The 12,339-nt window shown below is 35.8% G+C and overlaps 1 protein-coding gene across 1 annotated transcript in view; it reads left to right on the top strand.

Moving 5' to 3' along the window:
* The window catches only part of VIPR1 (vasoactive intestinal peptide receptor 1), a 2,416,152-nt gene that overhangs the window by 1,214,776 nt on the left and 1,189,037 nt on the right, over positions 1 to 12,339 (top strand). The window contains exon 4 of the mRNA XM_044066065.1: positions 6,299 to 6,402. Within this exon, the coding sequence (XP_043922000.1) occupies positions 6,299 to 6,402 (104 nt within the window). The remainder of the gene's footprint in view (positions 1 to 6,298; positions 6,403 to 12,339) is intronic.

Consider the following 12,339-nt stretch of genomic DNA (forward strand, 5'->3'; position numbering starts at 1 on the left):
ATTTAATGGATACTAGTGACTGCTTTAATGTAATAAATTTATCTAAGCATACATTTAGTGATAATGAAATTAATTTGCTGAAACATGGTTTGAATTTTGTACCCTGTAACAGGGCTAGCTATAGTAGAACAATTGTAGACATTAAGAAATACACAAGAAAGCTTAATTTGACATACTTATTGCATGAGTTACCATCTACTAACAGTGGTTTTATTAAACCATCTTGTTATACTCCAAAACTACATCATACAATTAAAGTTTTTGAGGAACTTTGTATCGCTGATATTGGCAAACTGTTTAATACTAAAAAATATTTTAAGGATAATCTTACCAGGCTTGAAAGGAAAGCATTGGAAGAACTTAGAAGCTTAACAGGACAGTATAGATTCATGAAAAGCAATAAGGGCTCAAATATTGTTATTATGGAACAGGAGACTTATCATGCAAACATGTTAAACATTTTGGAAAATTTAAATGAATACAAAGAAGTGACATTAGCAGATATTTACAAAGCCTTTCGGTTTATTAATTATCATCTTTATGAAGCATTAATGTCAGGAGACATTAGCAATGAATTATACAATTTTTGTGTGGTTGAATACCCTAAAATAGGGGTTATTTTCGGAATACCTAAGACACATAAACAGTTGGTTAACCCTCCTTTTCGTCCCATTGCGTCTGCACCTCATTCTATTACTGAGGGAATTTCCCTGGTGTTAGATGCTTTTTTGGGGCCATTATTAACTGATTGTTCATCTTATATTAAAGACTCCTGGCATTTCTTAGAAAAACTCAGGAATTTTCAAGAAAAAGATATTTTTGACTCCAAGAAACATATTATTTTTACTTTGGATGTTGTATCACTGTATGCATGTATACCCCATGATGAAGGTATAGAGGCTGTACGTTGTTTTTTAACAAAGAAAAATACTTTTTCTAGTAGCGCAATATCAACTATTTGTAGTTTGTTGGAAATTGTCTTAGAAAATAATTTTTTCCTGTTTAAAAATCAATATTTCCAACAAATTAGAGGGGTAGCTATGGGTTCCCCAGCTGCCCCAGCTTATGCCAATACTGTGATGGCATGGTGGGAAGTTGAAAATATGCCTCTTCTAAGCAAAAAATTTAATATTGTATTTTATTCCAGATTTATTGATGATTTAGTCTTTATAATGGAAGGTGATGATAATATAGTAGAAGCATTCTTCAGTGATATTAATTTATCATCTAATTACTTAAAATTTACTAAAGGTAATAGTGGATTAAGTATCAACTTTTTAGATGTTTGTTTTTGGTGGGATGAGTATGACAAAAGATTTCATAGTAAAATCTTTAGAAAACAAACTTTTACGAATGGCTACTTGCACTACCAAAGTAATCATCCAAGACAATAGGGGATATGAGGAGAATTTAGTGGCAGATAGTGGAAATTAAATTCTTGACAAACATCTTACACACTATCCGGCTATTTTGAACAATTCAGATACGGATATTGTTAACTTTAATTTCAATTTAAAGTTAAATACTGTTGATACTGGACTAGTGTGTTCTTTGGCAATGAACACTGATACTAGTCGTATCAAAGCTGCCTTAGAAAGAAATTGGAGAATTATTCAAGGAAATCAAGATATAGTTGAAGTGGTTGGTAAAAAAACGAATTTTATTTTTCGCAATAATCACAATATTAAAAAACTACTTGAATATAATAATGTCTCCATTAACAATGTTAACACTGCTAAAAAGGGTATGTTTTGTTGCTATAATTGCAAAATCTGTAGATATATTTCGACAGGTCCTTTTATCTCTGTTATTACTGTAGATAAAACTTTGGAGGTTCCAGGATATATCACCTGCAACACGTCTGGCATTGTTTACATTGCCCTATGTACTGCGTGTCCTGCGTTCTATGTGGGTATGACCACCAGGAGCTTGGGGACACGCATTAAAGAACACATATACAACATTAAGAAAAAAGATCATAATAATGCCTTGTTTAAACATTCCACCATTTGTTCAAATTTTAAAAAATTTGTATTTTCAGTTGTAGAGGTTTGCAAACAAGATTTGAGGGCTGGTGACTTCAAGAATTATCTTGAACAAAGGGAGACATTATGGCAGATTAAATTAACTGCAGACAAACCACCAGGTTTAAACGAAACAATAAATGTAAAATGTTTTTTAAAATATCTAAAGTTATGTATTGACAAACATTATGACTTGTCTTTCTTTTTAAATTGATTTTGTTTAGTACTTCAATATAATTTTTAATTGACAATTGATTGTTATTAATTAATTTGAATGTGTATTTAAGGGTGTGTTTTTTTTACTGTGGATGTATTCTGAGGAAGTCAGTTGATGAAAGCGGTGATTAAAGGTTTTTATACGCTATTTTTGTGGACTACATTGCCTTTTGCGGTCATCTCCTTCTGCCATTACTCTTATTTATTTATAGGTACCCTTATGGAACTCATCTTAGACAATTACATTTTATTTAAGGACTGATTTCATAAAGAAAATACAGGAGTGGTGATGGTGGCAGCTTCTGCCCAATTTTTGTCAACATGATGATGGCATACAAGGAGCACAATTTTGTGTTTCAGTCTGGTTATGAGCATGGTTGGGTGGTATATGGTTAATACCTAGACAACATTGTCATTTTTGGAAGGACACTGAAAGTAGACTTTTGGAATGTTTTTGCTGTGTTAACGGTATCACTGATTTTTTTGAAGTTTACTTTGGTTAAATCCAATAGTTTTCTTCATTATTTAGATGTTGAACTTAGAAAAGGCATAGACAATGGGCAGTTTACATCAACCATTTACAAGAAACCAATGTATTCTAATTCCCTTTTATATTTCAACAGCTGTCAGCTCATATGCCAAAAGAAGGTACTGGTTAAAGGACAACTAGTCAGGTTGGCCTGTATGATTTCAGCTACTGATATTTTTAACACTGAGTGTAATGTTTTAAAATGAAGTTAACCAATAGGGTTTACCCTGAGGTTTTTCTTAAGATTTTTGTTGTGGTTAATGACCAAAGGGCCAAGATGGTTTATACACCCTATTAGGAAATAGTCTTAATGGAGGTATTGCAACTAATATGTCTCTTAACCTAAAACTGAGTAACATGACAAGCTGGGATGCATTATTTATTACAACAGTGAAGCCAACCTTATTTGTGATATTTTATGTAAAAACTGGAAAATGTTTGATGCTGGCAGCATCAACACACACAAGATGGGGACTGTCCCGTGCATTATATTTAGGAGGGATTGGTTCCTTAAGAATTACATTGAAAATACAGCAAATTTTCTATAAGAACCAATAATAGGAGGGGTATGTCCAAGTGTGTCAGATGCAAATACTGATTTTTCATCAAAGAAGGGGAATTTAAAAATATTCACAAATACGGAAGGCTACAATGTCCTAAACATTGTAAGTGTTTTACACAGAGCCTAGTCTATGTGGTTGAATATAAAGACTGTCTTCTTTTTTATTTTATTTTTTTAGAGACATTAAGTAAAAAGACCAGCAATGTGCCTTATATAAACATATACAAGCAAACACAGGACACTTGTTTGAGTTTTTTGATGTCGACCTGGTTGACCACGAGTTAAAAGGAGAGCTATGGAAGAGCTGCATTGTGGGGGTGTTTTTCCTTAATTTGAGGTAGACAGGTTTTTACATGCAAGCAAACAACTAGAATGACTCTGTCATCATATATTCTTTTTTTACTTGTACATTGCTTTAGTGTTTTCTATCATTTATGATTGTTTATGTTTGTTACATGTGGATGATTTTGTTAACCTTTTATACATGGGGGTTAAACACATAATGACTTGAACTGGTGTGGATAAAGGGATAAGTTTTTGTTGTATATAGGAGGACTTACTACTTTCAAGTTTTCAACTCTGATGAAATATCATTAACACTGAGGGATGAGACAGAAGTGCTTAGTTTGTTATTACTATTACTACATAGTTTTAATAATGTCCTTACATTTTACAAGTGTTACCTGGTTTGTGTTTGATGACAGAAGTGATGAATTGGACTCATTGGAGTGCTTTTGTGTTTTATCATGCTGCATTCAGCTACAACATTTTGGCTGCATGGTGTTCTTATGTTGTAATTGGCCCTGCAATCTGCATTAAGCTACAAGAAGATTTTAGCTAACTGCCATTTTCACTTTGTACTTGCTCCAACAGTCTTCAACTACAACCCACAACAATACTTCCTAAGGTTTAGTTCTGGTTCTTTGTAGTTTATATGTTTTCTGGTTTTATGAAAATGTCTGTTACAGAGCAGGTTAAACTGCAAACCTTTGTAGGTGACCTGGAGGTAACCCTGGAGAAAAGAAAAATATACCTGCAACTTGTTCTTGAGGCAAATAAACAACGCAGTCTTTATTTTCAGTATTAGGTATAAAGTCCAGACCTTTCACTGACTGTTTACATTTTATTTTGTTTTACTAGCTAGGATAGTCACAGTATGTTTAATTATAGTATGTGTTTGTTGTCTTATCTGCAACCAAGGCTTTTAGCTGCTCAGATTGTATGCCACTTTTATGACTTTTTTTAAGTTTTATTTAATTATTTTAATAGGTGTTTGGCTTATTAATAACGTGATTGAATGCATAATTAAATTAAGTGGAATATTATGCTGGTTGAAAACAAGTCTCATGAGCTTTGAGGTTATTGTGGGCAAAAGTAATCATTTAGTCTTCATTATTAAAGAATTGTGAGAGAAGTTGGTGGCTTACTTAATTTTGAATTTATTTTTGATACATTACAAAGGAGGGCTTAGTCTGTAAAGCTTTTTTTGGCCTGATGGGTTACATTTTTATGTTTTAAGTCTTATTGATTGAATCTGGGTTGTGTGTGGTCAGACATGATAAGGAAGCTGCAGGTGTGATTTTAATATTTTGCAACCCTGACATTTCTAATCTTTGAAAACTCTGTTTCCATGGATAAGTAATTTTTAATGTACAGCAATATACATATGAGAAACTTTCCATAATGACAACATTATTTTAAAAGTTTAATGAATACTGCAATGTATGGAATAGCTATATCTCTAGAACAATCTGCAGCTTCATTTCATTTATACATATTATGTCTTATATTTCTTTGTGACGTGAAATGTTGAATTTGAAATTTGCACAGGAAAATCCCTCCACTCGTTTTATAGTCTTCCACTTTATTTTATTCATAGCTGAGTTTCAACTTTTGAAAAGAAGGTATTCTTTGTACAGATGTTTTTCTCAGAAATTATGCGTAACCAATCCTTTTTACACCCCTGCATCCACCGTTGTTTGAATAATGATGCATTAGAGTTCACATATACGGCATGTCATTGTACTCTTTGAGTGTATTTATGTCCAGCTACTGGAGGGGTCTTTTGATGTCCATTTCTTGGAAATAATTCAGATTGCTCAGACATAGGTTAATAAGGTCATGATTGTTTCTTCTGCACTGATAAAGCACATGGGTGAAATGAGATTATCTTGGTCAATGGAATCAAATAAATAAAAGCGTAACAGTGTGTATCAATCAGCTCAGAACATTAGTTTGCTACTCCGATGATTCAAATTAACATTAGAAGGTCTAGAGCGTAATACCAAATGATGAAATCCTGCAGAGTGGTAGACATTTGACAAAGCTGCAAAGGCTACAGTGTAGCAAATCAACCAGTTCTTTTTGGCTTCCTGTCATTTTCTGTCATTAGCAGCACATGTAGCAGAGTCTATATCAATTTATGGAAGGTTCATTCTGACAAACCTTTGTTCACTGAACCACATACAGCAAATGTTCACTTCTGCAAACATTCAGTTCAATGAATTAGTTTCCGAGGGAAAGTAATGAGTTGACCAGAATTTGTAATTTATACCATCACAAAAAGCACAGTATTTCAAATCCACCCAGGTGTGTGGGGGGGGGGCTGCACCCTCCACACCCCCTAATGTGGGGAGCTGCACCCCCCTGACTATATATATATATATATATATATATATATATATATATATATATATATATATATGTATATATATATACCAACTGCGAGATCGCACTATACTGTGGAAAAGGGCAAACTTCTAATACTGGGCAACTCCTTACTTTCCCTGGGAAAGTCATTTGTTGAACTGAGCATTCACAGGTGTGAACATTTGCTGTATATGGTTCGATGAACTAAGGTTCACGGAAATGAACCTTCATAAAGTAATATAGGCCCCATATAGCATGTATATGTGGATGAAATTGAGGACTACATATAATAAGCAATAATGTTTTATCTTTCCTCAGGAAATGTTTCAAGAAACTGCACAGATAAGGGCTGGTCAGATATGTATCCCCCCAGTTACTTATTTGCCTGTGAATATCATCTCAACAGCACTGAAACTGAGGAGGTTAGTAATATGCATTCCATTTTTTGCATGCACTTTGAAATAAGATTAACAAAAATCACTAAACAATATGTTAGTGCACATACTAGACAGCCAGTTTAATAAATATATAATAAATTTAATAAAATTGATGCAAAACATGAAAGGTTTGTAGTCTGAATGATGTACTACTTGAGAAATTAATGTCCACAACTGCATAAATTAGCATTGTTACTGCTTTAGCCTGTGCTTATATTAGCTTATAATGCAGCATAAAGCCCAGCAAACAACATTTGCCTGACTATAACAAATATGAAAATGTTTCCACTCACTTTCTGATAATACTGCCTATGCAGACCCAGCTTATTACTAACTTACATATTAATTATCCATTCCTACCATATTGTAGAGCCTACAAAATTACAGTGCCAGCCTGTAGTAAAGGCCAAAACCTTTGCTCAGTATGGGCAGAGAAATATATTTGCGAATGATAGCTGACCTAGGCCAGGGCAGCACAGATGATATCATCAAGACATGGTGAATTTGTTATTCTGGATATGAACATGTGATCTGGAGATTGTTGTTAATGAACCAAGATTTCATTTTTTTCTGATGAACTCCTTAATACTTATCTGTGGACTATGCATTACAGAAGTGTATACATGTTAAGATGTGTACAGGCATGAAATATTGTCCTGTCCATATGAATTGAAACTGTAGTGAGCATGTAACATGCAAGGGTATTGCAAGTCTACCTATGTGTGCACGTGTGTGTGTGTGTGTGCATGCGTGTGGGTGTGTATGTGGGTGTGCGTGTGGGTGGGGGGGGTGTGTATGGGTGTGTGTGTGTGGGTGTGTGTGGGTGTGAGTGTATTCATATGGATTAATGAGAAAAGGTCGAATGACAAGCACTCTGAAATACGTTTTATCAAACATAACTATTTGAAAAATGGACTAACTGAAAATACACACACACACACACAAATGCTTTTGCGGGACCCCCTGCATCTTTCTCTGAGATTGCACAATAATGGAGAACAGGGATAAGTTCCCCATTTCCAGTATTCCGCAATCTTGGAAAAATGTTACTCAGCCAGTCATTCTTTTTGATACACATTTTCTTCAATAAATTGTTTTCAAGCAAAATGGATTCTGATTTGCAAATTGCGCCCTGTAACAAATATGCACTTACTTCTTTCAAGTAGTCAGACGCATTGTCTAGGCAATGATATGATGGACATTCATTGGATCACTGTTAACTGAAACCTAGGAGTTTGTTCTTTCCCTACCGTAGTGTAATTGGATACACAAGGGCGTTGCTCGTCTGCCTGCAAAAACATTGCTGAAATGTTTCCTTTAATTATGAATTTTTGTTCAAAGTTATTCAGTTAAGTGGGAATAGATAATTTGCTATTATTCCCCACTGTTGTGTAATCGCAGTGCTAGCATATTTAGTGGTACGATGTTTGGAGGTTTAAAAGGCATGGAATAACAGTTTGTGTAATTTTTTTTTTCTAATTAGTCAGATCTTAATATGCTAGTTCCAGTCCCTAGACACCCAGCTGGTTGTTTATATGATCATATTCCATGTTTTTCTGTGCTGTTGAATATGTATATGATTATGTGTATGTGTTCATTTATTTAGAGACTCAGATATGGAGAAAAGTTATTAAGCATGTTTTTAATTTTTTTTTTAATTTATTATTTGTTAACCGAAAAAGTCCAACTAGGAACATAGCCAATTTTCATCGGAGGCCGGGGAAGAAACACTCCAGATCCATGTCTATGTATTTTTGTGTTAACAACTTATATTTTAAAGCCTGAAAAAGTTATTTAAAGTAGGGAGATGTATAACTGGAAGGTTGTAGATTACAGATTTTAGGTAAATAAAGATAAAGGTTTTCTAACTACTTTTTAGTGAATACTCCTTGCGAACAAGTGAAGAAAGCATGCAGGATTCTGAGAAAAAATACATTTTTACACTGTCCCCATAAGATACTAACCCATTTTAAGTAGTTTAAATATTTGCTTGTAGGTAAGAATATTGTCCTTTTTATAGTATGAGACAGCCAGCTTTCTGTATAATGCTGTAATGGCATACCTTTCTTCATGTTGTCTCGGTACTTTATATCTCATTCAAACTCCTTTGATTTATTACTGTACATTGGTCCTAGGATTAATAGTAATGACAAGAGAAGCATAATATAATATTGTATAAGCACTCTTCTTTTCCACTGCAGCTGTTGCTTCATCAGATGGCTAGTTTGTAACCTTGTCATAAATTCCTATCAAAAAAGAAACTGCTTTAGGAAGTAGTCATTGTAAGAAGAAAAAGGAAATATGGACTTATGATAAACCCCAAGATATTTTTAATGTGAAAACATTTGTAGTGTTTTCCTCAGTGGAAAGTTACCTGTCTGTTTAAATAGAACGAGCTTGAGATTTTTAGATCCCGCAATACTCCAGTTAGTCAGTTTTCTTAAAGTGAATATATAATTCAGTTTCATTAAGTTAATCACTAATTTTGATGATGGTTTTAGTAAGACTTTTTCTACATTTTAGTAGTGCAGCAGTTAGCATTGCTGCCTCACAGCAAGAGGGTTCTCCGGTTCGATTCTTGGCTTGGGTGCCTTCTGTGCAGAGTCTGCATGTCCTCCCTGTGGTCGCGTGGGTTTCCTCCAGGTGCTCTGGTTTCCTCCCACATCCCAAAGACATGCTGTGGGTAGATTGGACACTCTAAATTGGCCCTAGGCATGAGTTTGTGCGTGTGTGTGCTTTTTGTGGAAGGTTGGGTGCCGGGCTTGCAACTCGACACAGTAAAACTCCACTGCCAATCATGAGCAGACAGGTGATCCGCTGTAGCGACCCCTAACTGGGAAAAGCCAAAAGAAGAAGAAGATAACGATTTCCATATGAAATGACAAAATAAACTGTGGTGGTGGTGCTGCGGCAGCATTGTCGCCTCACAGTAAGATGTTGACCTGTTGGATTCTCAGCTAAAGTGTCTTGTGTGTGTGAAGACATGCGTGAATGGGCATACCTTCGTTGAAGGTTGTGCGTCAGTGCTGGCAACTCGGTATGTAAAAATCTACTGCCAATCATTAGCGGACCGGAGTTCCACTGTGGCAACCCCTAACCGGGAAAAGCCGAAAGATACAACAACAACAAGTAGTATAGATTAAAGTATTTATACAATGGTTACCAAGATTAATAGTGTTAATAAATGCTAAATGGAAGGATATGTAACTGTTTAATTAGGTACACTACTGAAGATGAAAGGGAAATAAAGGGAAATATTACATATTTGCAGCCTACAAGTTCTTAACCCAGAAAATGCCCAGTCCTAGCTGCCTTAAAAGCCTCATGGAACGTACTGTAACTGACCTAAAATATTACCATATCAAGATTCTTATTAAAGTTAACCCCAATACTGTGGCATTGTGAAGTGTAGATCCTGTATTTTGAATCTGATAAACATATTTGAAAGGGTTACAGAGGCTTTAAATTGTAGCCATGCAGTACACATGGCATATCTTTATCTCTCCAAGGCCTTCAGTACCATTCCCCATTGTGGTGACCCTAAGGACTGAATGCTGGGACTTCTCGTTTTAGGCATTTACTTCTCTGATTTTCAATCAAAGAACCAAGACTTCTTGCTGATAAAGTTTGCAGATGATTGCAAACTGGGATTGTTATGTCAGCCTCTGAAACCCAAATTCTCCTGAATGAACTCTCTCTAGTAAACTCTTGGTGAACTAAAAATGGGCTTAAACTGTATATAAAGAGAGTAGTAGCATCATCTTTAGCAAACACCCCCCACCCCTTGTCATATTGTATAAACAGCACACTATTACAAAATGTAAATGTAGTCATGGGTCATAGGCCTGAGAACTTGGGTCTCTAAGTCCCTCTCTTTTAACCGTTACATTACAATGGTTTTCAGGAAATCCTTTTGTTTTACACAGCTAATTGCCAAATGAAGGTATAAGGAGGTAGTTGCTCCCATATACCCAGCATTGATCAGACCAGAGCATGTATTTCACTAAACATTTCAAACAATTAGAAAGATGCCAAGGGTTCCTAACCAAGAAGTTCACAGTCTTAAAGTCCTTGAGCTGCCAAGAGAGGCTGGCAGCTTCCTGTTGCCCTATTATCTCTCTGCCAGTACTAATGAAGGGACTTAAACTTTCACCACAAATAAATAAAATGCGATGAAGGGACAGGTTTATAACCCAGCATATCCTTAACTTCTGGAATAATAATAAACTCCCCCTGTATGTTAAGCAGTGTGACTCACTATCTTCCTTTAAACTTAGCCGAGATGACCAGATGGGTGGCCAACAGTTTACACCAGTTTTGAATGGTGAGGTTCCCCTGAAGAAAAAAAGTGCATCATATGGGAGTATACTGGCAAGGCATGACATAGTCACTAAGACCTAGGGACCTTGTAATAATCTATAAGGTTTTTAAGTACGTTTTGAATTGCAGAAGTGCTGGTTAGACGAGGTCATGACAAGTAAGGTCTGTAATAAATCTGTGATGATATAGACAAACAAAATCATGTCATAAGGTCCACAAGGCTACACCTCTATCAAATATCTGTGCAATAAATATTGTTAAGCTTGATAAGTACAGTAGACCTAATTCATGCTTTACAAAAATAGACAGCTGTTCGCATACTGGGCCATGGGATGGTGGGGAGTAGAATATAAAAAGTAGCTACAAACCTCAAGAGTAAGTAAGTAAGTAAGCAGACAACCTTGAGTAAAGGAATAATTACATGTGCATATGTAATGCATGTATATATGTGTGTGTGTGTGTGTGTGTGTGTGTGTGTGTGTGTGTGTGTGTGTGTGTGTGTGTGTGTGTGTGTGTATATATATATTTATTTATTTCAGTATCAAACAGTAACAGTAGATGATTTTCATAAACCAGATATAGTACCCAACTTACAGATTTATTAAATATGTGGGTAGGAGGGATTCCCTATAGAGACATCAACAGGGGTCTTTGCCTCCCGTGCAAAAGGTATAAGATTCAAGCTCGATCTCTGGCTAGTGCTTGTGTTGAGCTTGCATGTTCTACATGTCACTGTGGTTCCTCCTACTTCCAGAAAAGAAAAATGCTGCATGGTTTCTCCTCAGTCCCATCCAAGAATTGAATACTGTTGTGGGCAGCAGCATAGAGTCTAAGTGGTGTTTACTGGGGTAAGAGTTGTCCTGACCAACCACTTTAGTCAGTAATTGCAGTATGCAGTGTACTCTAGATAGGGGAACATAGATCACAGAAAGCATGCTTTGTCAGGGCTAGCCAGTCAGAGTTGTAAAACTGGTTCTAGGTGATTTTATTACATTGGCTAATGTTATGAAAAACTGTCATGGCCACAGATCGGTCAGATGAGGATATGGCCTACTCTGACCTACGTCAGAGACCCGTGTTAACAGTGAGAGGAGTCTGTGTGCATCTTTTGGCCAATGTATACCTGCTATAAAGATCAAAAGTCGTAGGTCAGCAAGTTGCTAGCCAATATCAAGCTGTTAAACATGAACTGAGGATTTTTGACAGAATGCTTCTTGAAAGTGGATGACATAAAGGTAGTGGGGAGGTTAGACATCCTGTGTATCCAAGATACAAGACTGAAGGGCAATGTATCTGGAGGGCATGGGATCCAAAGACTGCAACTCATGAGGAAAACAGACTAGAAATTATGTGGGAATTGTGAGGCAGAGGATACAAAAGACAGTGAGCGATGCCATCAGAATTAGTGAAATACTAATAGCATTAAGCCTCCACTGTAAAGACAGGGAAGTATTTATAATCTTAGCATGTGCCCTCCAGCAGGGTTATGATAGCAGAGAAAAGAGTACATTAATGCAATAGTTGTAAGACCAGCTATATAAAGCAGCACCTAAACACACTGTTCAACTTCAGCCTCTCCGCAGGCTACGTGCCCATAGAATG

This window comes from Protopterus annectens, chromosome 3.part0, assembly GCF_019279795.1.
Source record: "Protopterus annectens isolate FY-2018-M chromosome 3.part0, PAN1.0, whole genome shotgun sequence".
NCBI classification, from domain to species: domain Eukaryota; kingdom Metazoa; phylum Chordata; order Ceratodontiformes; family Protopteridae; genus Protopterus; species Protopterus annectens.